This window comes from Oryza brachyantha, chromosome 5 (genome assembly GCF_000231095.2).
Source record: "Oryza brachyantha chromosome 5, ObraRS2, whole genome shotgun sequence".
Classification (NCBI taxonomy): Eukaryota; Viridiplantae; Streptophyta; class Magnoliopsida; order Poales; family Poaceae; genus Oryza; species Oryza brachyantha.
This window is the reverse complement of record NC_023167.2, coordinates 11,438,584-11,456,764: the sequence shown is the minus strand read 5'-3', so window position 1 is coordinate 11,456,764 and position 18,181 is coordinate 11,438,584. Positions and strand designations below refer to the sequence as shown.

The 18,181-nt window shown below is 43.7% G+C and overlaps 2 protein-coding genes across 2 annotated transcripts; one reads left to right on the top strand and one right to left on the bottom strand.

Annotated features, from left to right (window-relative positions):
- Positions 1-11,199: 11,199 nt before the first annotated feature.
- Positions 11,200-13,003, top strand: LOC102719868 (agamous-like MADS-box protein AGL62). Its single transcript, XM_006655194.3, has one exon. The coding sequence runs from the start codon at positions 11,340-11,342 to the stop codon at positions 11,907-11,909; it is 570 nt and encodes a 189-aa protein (XP_006655257.1). The 5' UTR covers positions 11,200-11,339; the 3' UTR covers positions 11,910-13,003.
- LOC102719589 (hexokinase-10) lies at positions 12,135-18,181 on the bottom strand. The gene is made up of 9 exons (XM_015837091.2): positions 17,898-18,181; positions 16,645-16,792; positions 16,400-16,567; positions 15,797-15,871; positions 14,533-14,688; positions 13,908-14,012; positions 13,707-13,831; positions 12,895-12,976; positions 12,135-12,794 (listed from the first exon to the last, which is right to left on the bottom strand). Exons 1-9 carry the CDS (start codon positions 18,179-18,181, stop codon positions 12,408-12,410), a joined length of 1,530 nt encoding a protein of 509 aa, XP_015692577.2. The 3' UTR covers positions 12,135-12,407.

Below are 18,181 nucleotides of genomic sequence, written 5' to 3'. Positions count from 1 at the left end.
CAACAACCTCTTCTGCGTCGCACACGCCGCCTTCAACTGCCGCCCGGTCTTCCCGGCGCCCGCAACGGCCGCAACAGCCGCACCGCCGCTAACATCCTTCGCGCGCCGCCGCTAACCTCCTCCCCGTCCTAGCCGGCGCCAGCTCCCCTATAAAGCCCCACTGCCACGCGCGTCTTCGTCACCGTCTTCGTTGTCTGCCCGATGAACTCCTCTCCGCTTCCTCTCTCCCTCGGCGCTCGCCGCCGCGCCGCGTTGCCCGCGCCGTCGCTTGCCCACGCCGCCCGATGTCGTGTCGTCGCGCCGCCAGCACTGCCGCCCCTCCCCTATAAATCTCGCTTCCCCGCGTGCAGCCGCCTCCCTTGCCTTGCTATCGCCGACGCGACCCTGCCACCTTCGCCGTGCCAGTCCCCGTCGTGCGCCGCCACCCATTGCCCCGCGCCGTCGGCTGATGTTCTCCCCTCCACTCCGCCCGTCGGCCGCCGCCCGTCGTCGCCCGCTTGCCCGCGTCGCCGTCCGCCGGTCGTCGCCCTCCGCCGCCCGTCGTCGCCCGCTTGCCCGCGCCGCCTCTCCCCTCTATTCGGCCAAGGCCGCCCCGTCCTCCTCTGTTCGGGGCCACTGATGAGCGGGCCCCACTCGTCAGCAGGTCAGCCTCCCCTCTCCCTCTCTCTCTCACCGCTATGTGGGTCCCGGCTGTCAGCTTCCCTCTCTCCTATGCTGACGTCATGCGTCCGATTAATTGCGCAATAAATCATTAAGGTTTCCTATTTAGTTTAAAAACACAGTTAATGTTCTAAAATTCACGGTTGATTCATTTAGTCTCCGTTTAGGTCCATTCAAGTTTCATTAAATCCAGAAGAATGCCAAGAATCCATTAAAAATAGTTTCTTTCTCTATTTCAGTAGTTTTATAGCCTGTTTTGTTTATTTTGCCTTGTTTCTTGTAGGTTTTTCCCCGTCGCAGCGCCGTTCGTTCTCGAAGTCGTCGCTGAAGTTCCTCGTGGGTCTAAGCAAGGCAAGTGACACCCTTCTTTGATCATATTGAACCTATGTTTATAAAATTCCTCGTTTTACATTCACACATGCATTGTTTTATGCAAATCTATTTATTGTATTTATGTATTGGACACTTACCAATATATCCGTTGATTCCCATTCATTATTATTGTCATCCCAGGGTTAATTTGACTAGAAATAGGGTTAGAAAATGCTTAGCCATGCTTAGTTCAACTTGCTCACCAATAATTATTTAATTACTGTTACACTTTGATAGACCTTTAATGGTTGTAATCATTATTAATATCCCATTGAGGATTAATACAACTAAATTATTGCTTATGCTGGGCTGTGGGTGCATGGTTTTGAGAGTCGTGCCCATGGCAATTAAGGACCGGTTCTCAGGAAACCCTAAAAGTCTTACACGTACTAACCACAAGCCAGAATGGGCAACGGTGAGACTCGTAATCTAGCTTGTCCCTATTCGACGTACCAAGGTAAGGGTGAGCGTGATGGAGTATGGACGGGCAATCGTGGTGTAACGAAAGCCTCTGCTGCTTCCGGATTCACCAAGGCACAAGAGGAGACTGCCCGACTTGGTCTAAAGGAGGGGGTGAAACCTGAAGTGCGGTGCGATTGTCTAGGGAGGGTTAGGTCAAAGGTCTTATCATGGTTTCCGTACTGAGGTATCGTGGTGATACGTTGGGGCATGGTAACATGCTTGGGAGCCATGTCTTGTGGGTAAAGTTGTACACCTCTGCAGAGTAAAACTATTCGAATAGTCGTGCCCGCGGTTATTGGGCGAACTGACAGATTCACTGGGATTAGTTGAACCATTAATAACTCGATTAGTTTGGAACTGGTTTGACCCTGCGCATTGTGGTGTAACGTTGGCAGTGGTTTGGGTCTGTCGCAACGTGGTTTAACGTTGGGCAGAGGGTTGACCCTATCGCTACGTGGTGTAACGTTCGATAGTGGTTTGAGCCTGTTGCAACGTGGTGTAACGTTGAACAGTGGATGATTATTTTAAATGTTTACTTTACTTCTATTTTAGTCTATTTTATTTATTGCTTTGCTAAATAACTGCAGCTTTTGTGCAAGTTAACCTTAGCCTATCCTTGTTACCCTGTTACATTCATTATTCTCCCTCTCTGGGGTGTTACTTGTTGAGTACGGTAGTTTGTACTCAGCCTTGCTTAATTTTTCGCCCACCAGAGCAAGTGCCAGAGTTTCAGTTAGAAGTCAGAAGAAGGTTATTCCCAAGGTTGAAGTGAGGTTTAGGCCGCCGTCGAGAATGTCTGTGGTGTGGAGCCGTCATCGCCAGCTGAAGCTGAAGATTAGTTGGTTTAGTTTGTTTCCTTTTCCACTGCATTTCGATAGATAATTGTTTTTATTTGTTTTTAAGTCGTGGAACTGTGTATTGATTTGTCACAGTGTGTACTCGAGCTGATGCCTGGACCGAGATTTAATACATGCTGTTGTTCAGAAATTTGGTGTAAATTTCTGGGCGTGACATCCTATGTGAAATTTTTGGCAACTGTTTAAAACACATGGCATTCGACCGCGCACGTGGCCTCTCCTAGCTGGCCCAGGCGCCGGCAGCGCCCCGGCAACATGCATGCATGCTGTTTCAATTCTCCGATCAGCTTAACTCCCGGGACCTGGCATGGGGAGACGTACGTCGCCGTCGTCCACGATCTGACCCCGCCGGCCGGCCGATCGATCGACCATCATCGTGGGAGGTTGCAACTCTCGCAACGGCACGCGCGCATCGCATGTCCGGTACGCCGACCGATCGGAGGAACAGGAGATCATCGTAGGCCGGCCGGTGAACTGAACCGATCGATCTGACCGAGCGTTTGATTCGTTGCGGCGTCGCCGTCGTTCCATCGGCCGCGCGCTCCGATCTGCTCAATAAAGCTGTACGTGCTAATCAACCAAACGGCCGGCCAACCGAAGCAAGCAAGCCAGCCCTAGGAGAGATGGCGACGGCACCGAGGAACAGCGAGTGATCGATCAGTTAGTTCGTCACCAGCAACCAAAGCTGACATTGCATCGAGCCAGTGTCAGTCCGTTGTTTGCATTTGCCTGACGAAAAGGGCACCACACTAGGACGACCTATCAATCATTCATCGATCGGATGTTCAGGTTTGACAGATGATCGATATGTCCATGATCGAGCCGTCGTTGGTTAAGGGCTATCTGCTTTTCGATCCATCCATACGTACGTCCCCGTTAAAATTAAAATTGTTGCTTACGACGACTAATGCATATGGGATCGATGTCGATCGATCGATCCAGCCAAAGCAAAAAAAAGTGCTACTTACTGAAAATGCCAGTTCGCTTTCACCTTTTCTTTTATTTCTCTCTTTGTTTCCGTTCGGGTGATGAGCTCCGATCGACTTTGTTGATTGATGTCAAAATCTCACCCAACCATGGCCTTTTTCTTACCCACACATGCCCAGATAACGCACTCGTACGTGTTCTTGGTTACTTTAATAAACGTCATAATAACTCTTCTTGTTGTTGGTTGGAATGGACGGTTTTCTTTCCGGTGGGCTGGGCCAGGCTGGTTCTTTGCACGGCCCAACTCGCGGCTGGAACGTCACCCGTTTGGGCCGTCTACCTCGCTGGGACGAAGGCCCACTCGAGGAGTTTTTTGGGCCCAACCCGCGCGGAGGACCACCTCAACGCCTCCGCAGCCCAGTCATGGCCCAGCAGGCATGCATGACGCCGGCGACGATGGCCGCTGATCGGCGAGGTGCTCGCGGCGGCGGAGTAGGAGGAGGGCCGGCGATGGACCAGGTCCACGGCCACGGGGGGTAGAGAGCTCTGACAGCAGCAAGCGGTTAACCGGGAGAGAGAGAAAGAGGGGGCGTGACGACGCGGACTAGGGCCACGTTCAGCGTGATGGGGATAGGTTAACTTATCTCTCCCACGAAAAACGTAATGATAAATTATTATAGTATTAAAAAATATAAAATAGATTAATATGATTTTTTAAAATAACTTTTATGTAGAAAATTTTTATAAAAAATACGTCGTTTAGCAGTTCGGAAAGACGGAAAATAAGGGGATAAGTTCACTAAGCGGAGCGGCAAACACGGCCTAGGTGTATGGTGCACCGTTGGGGTCCACATGTCAGATTTTCTGGATGACCGGTTCGCCGTCCAGGATTGGAACCGGCTGTGCTGAATTTTCCCGCAGAAAAAGAAAAAAGTTCATCAGAGGTCCTAAAACGTGAGTTTGTTTGTTTTCCCTTAATTGTAATAACAGAAATGTGTACCGCTGAACTCACATAATCTGTTTGAAAAAGGTCCTTCGGTAGTATTGACCTATTTTTAACCGGTTTTATTGATGTAGCATCTGGTGGGTCCCACATATCAGATTTTTTTTTATTTTTTCTTTCTCCTCTCTCTTTTCTTCCTCTCTCCCAGCGCTCACAACCCACGGCCACTTGGTCGCCGCCACGCGGCGGTCCGTGGCGTGCGCCGTCCGCCATCTGCTCGCAGCTAGCTCGCCGGTCGGCGGCAGCGTCGAAGTGGGAGAACCTCGCGGGCAGCACGAAGGTGATGATAGCGTCCTCATCCTCCTCGACTCTAGCCCGGCTCCGCAAGAAGCCGCAACGACACCGCAGAAGCATCATCGTCCGTGGCTTGTGCCTTGCTCCTGGTGGTGTTTGCATGTAGACTCGGTGCCACATTTCAGAAGCGCAGCGTGCAGCTCCCAACCGTGATTCAGCTGAGCAAGCTCTGCACAGATCTGTAGCACACCAACAGCTGTTTAGGAATTCATGCTGAAGCCAATGCTCTGCATTCGTCGAAACAGGTCGAGAGCTTCCAAGAACATCTCGTTCTGCAGGCATGCTCCTGTCAAGCCGCGCTTCACCGCCAGCGCATGCACCTCACTCCCGCACCGCTCGTCCCCCTCCGCCCTGCATGCTTGAGCACCGAAGCGAGCGTGCACACGTCGGGCGCCGGCTCCGGCTCCGACACCCGCATCGCTCGGTACACGGCCATGGCCTCGTGGGAGCTCCCGGACAACAGACACGCCCCGGTAAACGCCCACAGCCTCGCGGGAGCTCCCAGATGCTGGAGAGCGAGACGCGGAGGTGGGCGCGGCCGGAGGACGGAGCACAGGCGGCGCTGATGCGGTCGGCGGCGGACGGGTCGGCGTGGCCGGCGACGACGTGCAGCGGCGGACGTGGGTGGGCGACAGATCCGCGGGGCAGCGGCGGTAGCGGACGGGCCGGCGTCGATGTACGGCGGCCGATGCGGGCAGTCGGCCAGCCACAACACGCATGCCACCCTCAGCCATCGCCGCCGTTTCGCCTCCTCGATCGTCGACCGCCGCTGCTCGTGGGCGTCGTCCTCTCTTCACCAGGAGAGAGACGAAAGACAGAAGAGATTTGACGTGTGGCCCCGTTTTTTTTTTCTTTTTGCCATCTAAGCGCTTAGTCAGCTTGAACATACCTAGGTCAATGCCATGTCAGCAAAACCACTCTTCCATACTGTCCTAGGGTCTATTTTAAACGGGATTTAAAAGTTTAAGGTCCAACATTTCTGATATTGCGGTTTATGGATGATTTATAAACTTGTGTTAAGTTAAGGGACCTTCGGTGGACTTATTTCCCTAAAAAACGATACTGCTCTTTATGGGCCCAGTCATGGCCCATCAGCAATGGGCTGTCATCCACTAAATCTTACGAGGCCCAGTGTACAACAATTGCTCTTGCAACAAAGAATATCGTTGCAATGGTTTTGCTATAAAACTTGCAACACATTCTTTAGGATGAAACTCTCAATTTCCTGGCCGGATGATGTGCTTTAAGATTCGTGTTAGCAGAGGAGAAAGATTTTATGTGCACAGATAGGAGCCGGGTTCGAACTCATTAAAAGGGAGGTTTGCTAGCTAGTGACGCTAACCTGTACGCCACAAGCATTTTGATTATTTCCATACAAGTCACCCTGTAGCTACGCTATGGTTACAATGCAATTACACCACAATTTTATTGTAGTTATATTTAAAGGTTTATGAAAATATTTTTTAGTCAAAGGTTGTATAGGTATAGGTAGTCCCTTTTATAAAGATAGACGCTTGTATATGTAAATAAATTTCTAAAAGAAAAGGTCGGTTGGAAATTGTTCAAAAGGTTCTACTGTTTTCCCTCAAATCTTGACATGTATGGCTGCACTGTTGAAACCATCGTATAAACTGGGGAGGGAGACCATGCTGGTGAGGATCCCGGTTCACTGGTCCGCTTGATCGGCTGGTTCAAATGTTGGAACCGTAACCTACAAAGATAATGTATATTTATAATAAAATACAAATAACATGTTAGCCCGATCACGGGGGACTAAAAGGTTATTTGGGTGGCTTCGACCTGAAGTCCCTGAGTTGTAGGTGTTCCTAAAATTTTCTTCGGAGTAGTAATGGTTAAATATCCAGACCATTCGGTTTGTGGGCCGGACCATCCAAATGGCACTCTCGGGTGAATCTGAGAAAGCTGATCGCATTGTCTGGTCACGAACACGGGACCGTCTGGCCTTGAAAAGGATGATTCTGTGAATCCCATTTTCAAGTGAAGTTCCTGAAAACGTGTAGTGAGGTTTGCAGAAGAGAGAAAAACATAATTGAATCCAACAAAGATAAAGCAAGATTGCAAAAGGAGACACAACGAGTTTTTCTCAAAGTTCGGAATTTTCAATCCTACTCTCTGTTGAGGTGCTCCTAGGAGTTGGATCCCTTTTGATCTTATTTCTCACTCAGCTTTCTCCTACAAAGTCAACATGGCTCTCCAAATCAATAACCCTAGGTTGATTGATTCTTAACTGACCACCAAGATCAAGGTTAAGCAATCGATCTCAATTCTAGGTTATGATTTGCTCTACACTGTAACTTCCTAGAAGAGAGCACGAGATTTTCACTCACACAAGTTACCTCTTTTTTTCCTTTCGGAGGCAAGGTCAAGCCTTCACAAAACTTTTCAGCTGAATTGACAATGAGTTGGAAGCTACCGGGTGATGTCTAATTGTCTAGGAAAATCAACTCCAAGATAAATGCGCTCCAGGCGTCATCCCGTATGCATTCATGAACTCTCAAAGATTTCTCATGAACTCACCAACTAGAAACTCATCCGTAGACTCTAGATCCTCACAAGAATCACTCTAGATGATCATGGAGCTAGTTGGAGAGGGTAGATAGGTGCTAGAACAACCCTAGTTGAGCTCTGGTTCAAAGTGGAAGGCCAGCCAATGGCTAGGGGTTAGGTAGCCTTATATAGTGATGTCATGTGTCATGTAGCCGTTAGAAAAGGTGCCTGATCAGACTATCTAGCCAGTTGGTCGGACCTTCCGACCGACACTTAGGATTTACTCAAGGATGGGTGGCCACACTATCTGGCCCAGATTCTTTGGAATCTTAACACTCGGGACAATTTCTCTAACCTTGAGTTCATGAATAGATGCATAGGAGACGATTGCAACTCCTCTTAATAGTACGATGTTCCTATGACTCAAAAACAAAAATAAAAAGGCCATTGTTCTCCATTGATTTGAGTCCTTAGACATCTTGATCAATTTGATCCTACAATCCACATTAAACTCGAGCATTTTCCCTGCATCACAAACTCATTAGCACATCAGAGCTTTAATAGCATTGTCATTAATCATTAAAAACCTGATTATGAGCTAGATGCACTTTCACTATCATTTGCCACAAGTTTTTCGGCAAAGTGTGGCATTCCGCACATTATGTGTCCAAGAATTTATTGTCCCCAACTATAAAACGATGTGCGAAAAAATGTATGTACGACAAGTGGACATGCTAGCGATGAAAATATATATGGCATAACTCAATTGAAATTAACATGTTAGCCTAATGGTGGGGGAGTGCAAGGTTGTTTGGATGGTTTCCACCATTTGTCACAAGTTTTTTGATAAATTGTGGTATGCCACAAATTGTGTGCCCAACTATTTATTGACCATAATTGTAAGATGTCGTGGAAAAAATGTATACACAACAGGTGGATATGCTATTTAAGAAAGTGTGGCATAACTCAATTGCAACAAATGTGTTTAGGCGGATGGTGTTGGGGGTGCAAGGCTGTTTGGATGGCTTGCACTATTTGCCACAATTTTTGGGCAAAGTGTGGCATGTCACACATTGTGTGCACAACAACTTATTGACCCTAACAATAACACATCGTGGAGAAAATGTATCTATGATAATTGACCCTAACTATAAAACGTTGTGGAAAAAATATATCTATGACAAGTGGGGATATTAGCTATGAAAGTGTGATATAACTCAACCATGGAATGAACGAAACACTAGTATTATTTGGTCAAAGTTGGTTGCCACAAGTTTAGCAAAGTTAGGCAATCAACTAAACATACCCTACATGTTTGCTTGACAACCTAGGTTCGAACCCCATTCCCTCAGCATTTTAGTTGAGTTTGCCTCATTTTGCCACAAGTTTGGCAAGTAGATTTGACCAAATTAATATAGTGTTTGATTCTTGCCATAAGTTAGTCATACCAAACTTTTCTTCAAATTGGTCGCACATGTCACAAAGACAATAAGTTGTGACAAGTAGGTTAGTGTGTGGCTTCAATTTTCTTGACCAAAACTTTGCCAACTTAGACACAAATTTTGGCAAGCTTAGGTATCCTTAGACAACCATCGAACAACCCCTAAATAATGCCTATGTGAGCCATTTTATGCAATACCGGCCCTTCTTTTGCCCATTAATACATATAAATCCTCCTACCACCTAGTTCAACTATATGGACGATCTTTCTACCGAACAAGACTGAGGAAAAAGCTAGTTCTGGTTAAACCGTTGGTTTGATGTGGTTATTTTCTACTATGGTTGAAATTGTTTACTATACATCTCCAACTAAAAAATATTAATCCTAGTTCTTTAGGAATATTGATCAATGAAACCTGCTATCAGCAACCGTCTTGGCACTAGGACCATGATGAACCTCAACCTAGGATTTGGGTTTCTTTGAAACACATGATTCTAACAACTAAGTGATAAGAAAACATAGGATTGTAATGTCATGGTATATCAAATCCTACAAAAAATAAGATCACGGTGGAAGGCTACTAATTGACATTCATGAATTTATTTTGGAATTCAGAAATCTCAATTTCTACAGAAAGAACTATATTCTATGAAATTATTACAAAATTTCAACCAGACCCTTAGCCCTAAGAAATGTCATACAATGTAGACGAAAACATATAATGTTTATGTTTCAAAGTCTATTTTCCTCTCATACGTTTTTTCTCGGTGATGCGTCTGGAACTTATGAAATGCGAGTAGGCAGGGCCTTCCCTTGAAATTCAGGGAGCACTGTGCGAATCCTACATGAGTCCTACACTATATCCTAACTAGTCATGAACCTCAAATGTCTCTTTTTTGGATGTACCTTGGGATTATTTTACAATATACCCATACATAGCCCCTTTATAAGATTGAGTTACACCTTCTATTCTTTTCGTTTTACCATTTTCACAAACAAAATTGTACTTTCTAATCCAACTAGTACTATCATGTGCTAATGCTACAACTCAATTTAAATAAGATATTATAAACTATTACAAATACAATCATATAAACCAAATATTAAAAGTTGTTTGTCTATGAAGCATTTGTTAATCTGATTATTTAAACAAACTCCAGCAAAATACCAGCAATCCACTGGTTAATAGTTAATATTATAGCTTTGCATAATTAATTATAGGTTGGCACATATTGCAATTACAAGTTTTTAAGTTTGGACAATAATTCCACAACATGAAAGACCGAGTTTGTACACTAATTTCAGAACATTGCTGCAGCAAATCACTACAAGATCAAGTTCACACATGCAAGGATAATTTTAATTAAACAATTTGTTTAAATAATTTAATATTAATTTATGTTAAACTCTATAAAGCTAAATTTAATAAAAGCTACTTTATACAAACATGTTTTGCATTCCATACAACTTTTCATCTTCTTATAATAAATAAAATGTATTGATGTTTGTTTATGTCAAATGAACAAAATAACTGTGTCGCTCTAAAATATAATGTAATTCAAAGTCTCATTTTTTATGAGTTTAAAAACAAATTTCGTTGTGTGTTCTTATATTACATAAAAAGATATTTAAATCAAATATTAAGTGATCATATAATACCTAGAAAATATTTATCAAAAGACTTATTTTCTGTTTAAAAAACATACAACAATTTTTAATAAATGGAAAATTACTAATGATGTTTCCATCGGTTACGTTTTCCTTTCGTTATTATTAGCAGATGTGCATATCTTTCAACGTTTAAAAAATATTATGTGGTGATGTATCATTTGACGGACAAATAATTTACTCATTTCACATAAATATTTCAAGAATCCAAAATACTCATTTCTATTTACCAAAGATATATCTCCGATGTTATTGGTAAGTGATTTGGCTATTTGATTGTCCAACCAAAGAGGTAATGAGCCATGACCAATCTTATTGGTAGATCAACTGTGGTTACTCGTGTTGAACATGAACTATATTGTCTTGGTATCGTTGTCGGTGTTCTAAGTCATTCCGTGCCGGTGTGCGCTACTGTATGTGTCGCGTCAATGGTGTGCAATCGTGGATACTATGTGCGGTGTGACTCAACCCATGCAGTGTTGTAGCTAACGTGTTAAGTATCTCGTCTGGGGAGTACGTTTACAAGAATGAAACTTAAAGGAATTAATAGGCCCCGGCCTTGGTAAAGTGGTGGAGCATGTAGTTTAATTTGATATAAAGTGGAGAACCTTACCTGGCTTGATATGGCACGATCAATCTGCATGACAGAATCACTATTGCTCTTTATAATAGTAGAGGTAGATATTATATATTGCTATAGATTTTGTTTGTATGTATAAATTTTTTATACATAAAATTTCTTAAGTAAATATCAACATAAAAAATAAATTATAAATATATATATAAACTTTCTTGGATACAAACTTGCACGGGTTAACCGGCACGCGAACGTTCTCCGTTGGACCCACCGAGAGCCAAACACATGGTGCCGTTCATTACACAGTGGACGATATGGATGGAAGGCAACGGACGGCTGTCTTTTGTGTGAAAAGGCAAGCGGTGAGTTCCTTCCAGAAATCACTCTACACGCCCCGATAGTTTCGGTTAATGCCTTCCACTTTTTTTCCTCTCTAAAAAATAATAAAAAAATGCCTTCCACTTTATAAACTCGTCGCGCCGCGGCCGCCGTCCGTCGCCGCATCGCATCGCGTTTGCTCATTTCGCTCTGCTCCGCTCGATCCACGGAGCCGACGACGACGGACGGCCGATGGTGCGGCCGCACGGGGGGACGAGCATGGGGCGTCAGCGCATCGAGATCCGCCACATCGAGACCAAGGGCCAGCGGCAGGTCACCTTCAGCAAGAGGCGGTCCGGGCTGTTCAAGAAGGCGTCGGAGCTCTCCATGCTCACCGGCGCCAGCATCGCCGTCGTCGTCATGTCCGAGGCCCGCAACGCGTTCTGCTTCGGCGACCCGTCCGTCGACGCCATCCTCCGCCGCTACGCGCCCGTCCCCGGGGAAGCCGCCGCCGCCGCGAGTGTTGGTCCTTCCCATGTCCACGGGGCCGCCAGAGACGACGACGACGACCGCGACCGCCACCACCACGAGGAGTTGAGAAAGGCGGTGGAGGACGCCAGGTCGCAGGTCGCCGCGGAGAAGTCGCGGTTGAGCGAGGTGGCGAAGAAGATCGAGGCCGCGAAGGCGGACAGGCAGTTCTGGTGGGAGGCCGACGTGGAGGCGCTCGGGGAGGCGGAGCTGCCGGAGTTCACCAGGGCGCTCGAGAAGCTCATGGCCAACGTGCGCCGCCACGCCGACGACCAGCCGCAGCAGCAGCAGTAGGGAGGAAGACGCATCAATTGATGCACGCTTCCTTCAATTAATTGCGTACTTAATCACGTTTAGCGATTTACTGATTGGCTCTAATTGATTGGTTCCATTTAGCCGAAGCATCTTGCTAACATTTCAGATATATTTTTTTGATTCGCCATGACATTTTGGAAGGAATTAGTGACCAATATCTTGATCAAGAAATGTTTGGAAGGCATTCTGTTGATCTGGAACATGGAAAAATATGTGATTCCAACCAAAAATATTTAACTTAAAAAAAAACTTCTGAAGTTACCAGATGATTTAGTATATACAGATTGAAGCATTGGCCAATTTGACACCAGAAGAGAAGAAAGCATGATTTCAACACGGACCACTAATTTTACAACATAAAAAAGGAGTTGTCTATGTACAAGCACTGATTTCTACCATGTACATATCTGACTTATTTCCTTGTTTCATTTTTTTCTTCGTACCTTCTCAACCACCGTAAAATTCATTTTATATATCTTAGTCATTCCTACGTGGAGTTTTGCTCTGTCTGGCCGATGAATATGCAGCTGCAAGGAGGGCAGCACCAGTGCCAGACCCCTCCTCCATCACTCTAAGACTAACAGTGGCTGCAATCTCCTCTCCCAGGATCTCGACTATGGCTTCATCCAGATACTCTCTGAAGGCCGAATAACCCTGGACGAGACCGCCCTCGATGGCGACAACCGTTCTTCTCCGCACGCCTCTCATCGTTCGAACTTCGCTGGTGCCGCAAAGGGTTCCATCGCAGCCAATCTTTTGCAGTATTGCAACGATCGCAGCTGCTGCTAGGCGGGCAGCTCTTTGGGTGATGATGTCACAGACTCTCACCACAAGCTTCCGGGTCTTGTGAGGAACATCCTGTAGCTGCGTAGGAAAACAATTGAAAAGGTGATGTGTGTCAGTCTGAAGAAACTGTGTACTGAAACAGAAAGGTGAGATCATCTTTGAGCGCTGTATAGAAAACCTTGAGATGTTCCTCCAGTATCTTGCCCACTTCTCTCAAATCTGGGGAATCATCCTCGCGAATTGCAGCTAAGTTTGGTGTGCTGGATTAAAAGGCATGACATTAAAGTTTTGACTGCTAGGCACAAGATGATCACTTTTGTGTTAAAGTAATCTGACAACAGAGTTTCCTAATGCTTGAAATGAAAATCACTTGACCACAAAATACAACCGAAACATAGCCTTGGAATTAAAAATATGATGTTTTAATAGCCCCGGCCATTTAATTGACATGCCAAATTGAAGAGAACGACCTCAGAGAGAATAAATCTAATGTACACAACATGCAACACATAAACTGATGTTTCATTTGCAGATCTAAAGACAAGCATATGCATCTGTGCATAACGTAAAATACCTTGCAAGTTACTATAGAAAAAAAAACACAGGTATTGAAAGAAATAAGGAACATGTACAAACCATTATTGGCTAGTAGTTCCTTTTCCACAAAATATGAACAACCGTGCTGCATTTTTACCGTTTACTAGAAAGAACGGGCAGATGGTAAACCCCCGTAGCACAAGTTGATAAAAGAAACAAGATTGACAAGGAAATAGCTCATGTCATCATGCTAATGGGAAACTAAGGAACCAAACATAGTAGAGCAAACGGGATATGGATTAGATGGCCTTCATATTCACATAGGAGCAGAATTTAGAGGTATTCTACTGTTTAAGTCATTTTGCAATGAAGATAGGAGAATCCAAGGAATAGACATAACATATATCTATTTGCTAAAGATTTGAAAGAACCAAATTGCAAGTAAGAGGGCACCTTAAGATGAAAGGGGTCGATAGACCATCATTAGTACCAAATATATCTGACTCTTGAGCCATTTTTTGGAACACCAATCTTGCAATTTCCCCAAGATACACACCAGAGATCATTTTCTCAAAATTCTACATCAATGAAATGACATTAATTTCAGCCTCATTATCACAAACTCAAAACTTCCCAGTTTTCATAAGGTCTTACCTGGTCATAATAGTTCCATGTTTCGTTATTGAAGCATATATCATAAGGAGTTAATGCTATTTGTGGAGGCCGAAAACTACCCCATTCCACATTTACTACCTGATCCTGATGCATGGAACATTGTAAATTTGTAATACAAAAAGAATCGTCAGATATTCTGTCTGTACATTAAAACTCAGATCAGATAAGACATTTACATTTTACAGAATTTTTTAAAGCCCCATCGGGGTGTATAATTAAATTAGTAGGGGTGAAAAACAAATATACAAGGATTAGAGGTAGGGGGAGCAAAAGCAGCAAGCAGCGCCTGATAGACGCCTTAAAAATTACAAACTCAAATTAGGCGGTCACCATCGCCGTCATTGTTGCGGGTCAGTGCAGATAACCTGCGCGTCCCACAGACGTGCCATAGAACGATCTCCTCAATGATACGGTTGACTATTCCGTTAACCGGAATGTCATCATTCTTAAAAATCCTATTATTACGAGCTATCCAGATTTCTCAGGATACTAGGGTGATGAGCGACTTAACCCCACCCCTAAGAGCTTTGGGCGTACCCTTGCCGAATCCGACCAGTCTTCCAACATTTTACAGAAATGAGAAAAAGGATTAGAAGTACCATACCGTTAGTCCAGAATTGGTAAGACGACCCAAAGATTTGATAATCGCATCGTTGCGTTCAATATAGCATGCATTGGTGCCAGCTCCAATAATCACGGCAGCTACTGTGTCCTCGTCATAATAATGCCCCAGAGCTAATGTCCCCACAGTATTGTTCACCTATTTGTTAGAACAACGCATTGTAGAATCAACCAGAAATGAATGCATTTTAATCCACTAGTGAAAAATTACATGCACCAGACTTGAAAATCACTTTTCTGGACTTATACAAGGATCACAAATTAATTCACAACCAATATATTAACCAGAGCAAAAGAATATACACGAACTTAACAAATAAACAGATACATGATTTCATTATCTTTCGTATGGTCATTCAATTATTCTTCTTATCAAAATACACTAAACACCAATACGGTCTCCCAGCAAGTGACCAGTACAGGGAACGTAAGAATCAAGTTGGTTCATTTCCTTTTCGTAGATCCTAGTAAATGCTCTTCAAGATCTTGTTTGAAATATTTAAAATTAGATTAACGTCCTCAAGATGAAAATGAATCATATAGTTCCTAATTTCCAGGTCAGCTATATTGAAAGAGAAGTGTTACAATAAATGAAACATTAGTACATATAGGAAATGAACAGATTCTGAGGATCAGCCGACACGAGATTTACAAATTATCAATAATAGTCAAATCCATACTTTTGTATAACCCCAGAAGGATTCATAATTTTAAGTCCCAGCAAAAAAGGGGGACATTTTTTACTGCGCAATAATGTAATTTATGTAGAATGACCAATGACTATGAGGACTAAAATTAAATGTATAAAGAAGTGCTAATAAATTTTTCCATGAAGGAAAATGAAGGATTATGTGCCTGTGAATAGTTAACCTCTAAATAGATCCAGTATGCTCAAAATTTAATACAACTCTATAATTTAATGTAAGCCTGATATTATTATGACTGATTCAGATTGAAACAAAAAATATCATGTCCATTTAAATTAGAAACGATACTTAAGGCTGACAACATGAGTAACAGGCCAATTCGTTACACTGAAAAATATCTCATTTTTCTGCTGGCAGGAGCATAGTGATATTTTCTAAAGTATGCTATTCAGAACAGCATGCGCACACCCAGTGGATTATCAGTTATTTTTTCTCGAAGCTAATTAAGACTGAATGCATAAAAAAGAGATTAATGATGAAAACATGTCAAATATTTTTTCTTAATGGAAGGAGTTTTTTACATACAAGTCTGCAACATACCAATACGTTGACCTTCATATTCAGTCCATTCCTAGCAAGGGCTTCATTTAGGCACTGAGCAACATCTTTCCCGACCTGATATTCCATAGGTACCAAAAGAAAAACAGAGTGCAATAAAATAAGAAATCAATGGTAAGTACAAGGAGCCAAGGTACAAAATGAAACACGTCAGTTATGAAAGAAATGATGGAAGTAAGACTGTATAAAGGTATCAAGGTAATTGTAAGCAAATTAGAAAAACAAATTGATAAGATTTTGTGTTACATATCCACAATAATAAATCTGCAAACCCGTCAAGCCACAGGATATTTGAATAATGTGCTAAAGTGTGACTGAATAAGCTATTGCAAATGATCAAAGGAACAAAGATGCACAACAGAGACATCACATTACAAGACTTGGTATCCTCATAGTTCTGATGATTGAAAAAACTGGAGTTTTGCCAGCTTTGTATCTATGTTGTAGTTTACGCTCATAGAATTATGGTACAGAATTCTCTTACAATGTTACGTTTATTTAAAATAATCGAATGTAAAGCAGATTAATTGAAGACATCGCATTACAATGTAAAGCAGATTATTGAAGAAATAAAATTTAACTTACAGCCTCTTCAACTGAAAATTCTTTAGTCCATCGAATTAATGTCCCTGAGGATATGGAGTTCTGACTAACGGGGAAAGAAAATGTAAAACCAAGTGCCCTCCCCTCATCTCCCCCACCCTCTCGTTCAATAAAATTCTTCAGTGTTGAGGCAATGAAATTGAACAAGTCCTGCAAAAAAATTAAAACTCACATACATAACTACTAAAACTTATATAGGTAAATGAAAATAAAATGATGAAACATACATCACTTGTTCCCTTGGTCAATTTTTCAGGGATAGGCTGATGTTCAACTTTCCGATTGATGATTGTAGACCCTGCACCAAGTTCTACTTGGAGGACTCTAAAGCTTGTTCCTCCAAGATCAATGGCATAATAGATGCCTTCCTCACTCCTGGTCATGTCACATGAACTACTGTAAGACAGTTATGCAATTTCATGCCCCTTAGAAAACTTATCCACAGGTGGTAGGATGTGATGCAATAGCTAATAAATCAACATATTATCATATATGTAAAATTCATACTGATTTCAGTTCGCGAAAAATATGATATGCATGAACAGTTACAGCATTTTATACAACACTATCTACATCAAATGGCTATAATAGATACAAGGATTACAAAACCATTGATGCAGATTCTCTAAATTAAATGAACTCCCATCGATCCTAAAAAAGTAGTTTTGAGTTGTGAGCTTATGGTAAACCATAAAGAGTTGCATTAACCAAGTACCTCAAAGTGGGCAAACAGTTCAGGTTCGGACATGTTTAGAAGGTTACATTGTACCAATGCAAGATCATCATCAACAAAGGCAGAAGAAACGAGAAAGAAAAGAGTCTTGGCAATTCTCATTTGAGCTCAGTTCTATGCCTACTAGCCATTATGGACGCCATATAGGGTATAGCCTAGCTAGAGCCCAATGCAGACAGGTGATAAAAGTGCGTGCTGGCTTCATTAGGACCATCACACTCAAAACGATCCATGATTAAAACACCCGATGCATTCGTAAATCGTAAGGTAGCAGAAGAGAAACTACACGTTCAAGGACTTTAGTGTAGTGTAGTGTACTGTCATAAATGCTAATTAGAAACACACCAACGTCATTGATCATTTCACTTCAATAAAGCGGAAAATATTACAGTACATTCTAAAAAACTGGCATTGTTAAGTTCTATGTGTTAAGGTTTAGGAGTGTTTAAGATCGAAGAAACAAGAGGTTGCGCTTAAATGTGTTGAGGGTTATGAGTGAAGAAATAATAATTCCCAGGTTCTTTCAAATGTTATTATTTAACAAGAAAGGAAACCAAGAAATTCTCTTGTCCCAAGAGGATCAAGGGATTCTAATCAAATTCGACGCCATCGAAAGTGGAACGGCGAAGCGAGACTGGCGAGAAACTAAGTACACCAAAAATGGTGATCCGCAAGAGTAGAGAGGTCGAGAGAGGAGCCCATCCTGTGATCGCGTCCCGGCGCGCTGGGTGGGACGGACGCACGTACCCGTCGGGGAGCGTGTCGACGCAGGTGAGCAGCATCCGGACCTTGCTCCCACCCTCGGACGCGAGCCCGGCGAACATCTCGATGGCCAGCGAGTTGACGACCCGCCGCAGCAGCTCCGCCGGCGCGGCGCACCGCTCCTCCAGGTCCCGCACCACCGCCACCGCCCTGCCCCACCGCCTCCACGCCGCCCCTCGCCTCGCCACCACCCCCACCGCCACCGCGCACGCCACCACCGCCCACCCCACCGCCCCCGCCCGCACCCACCCCGCCGCCCTCCCTTCCAT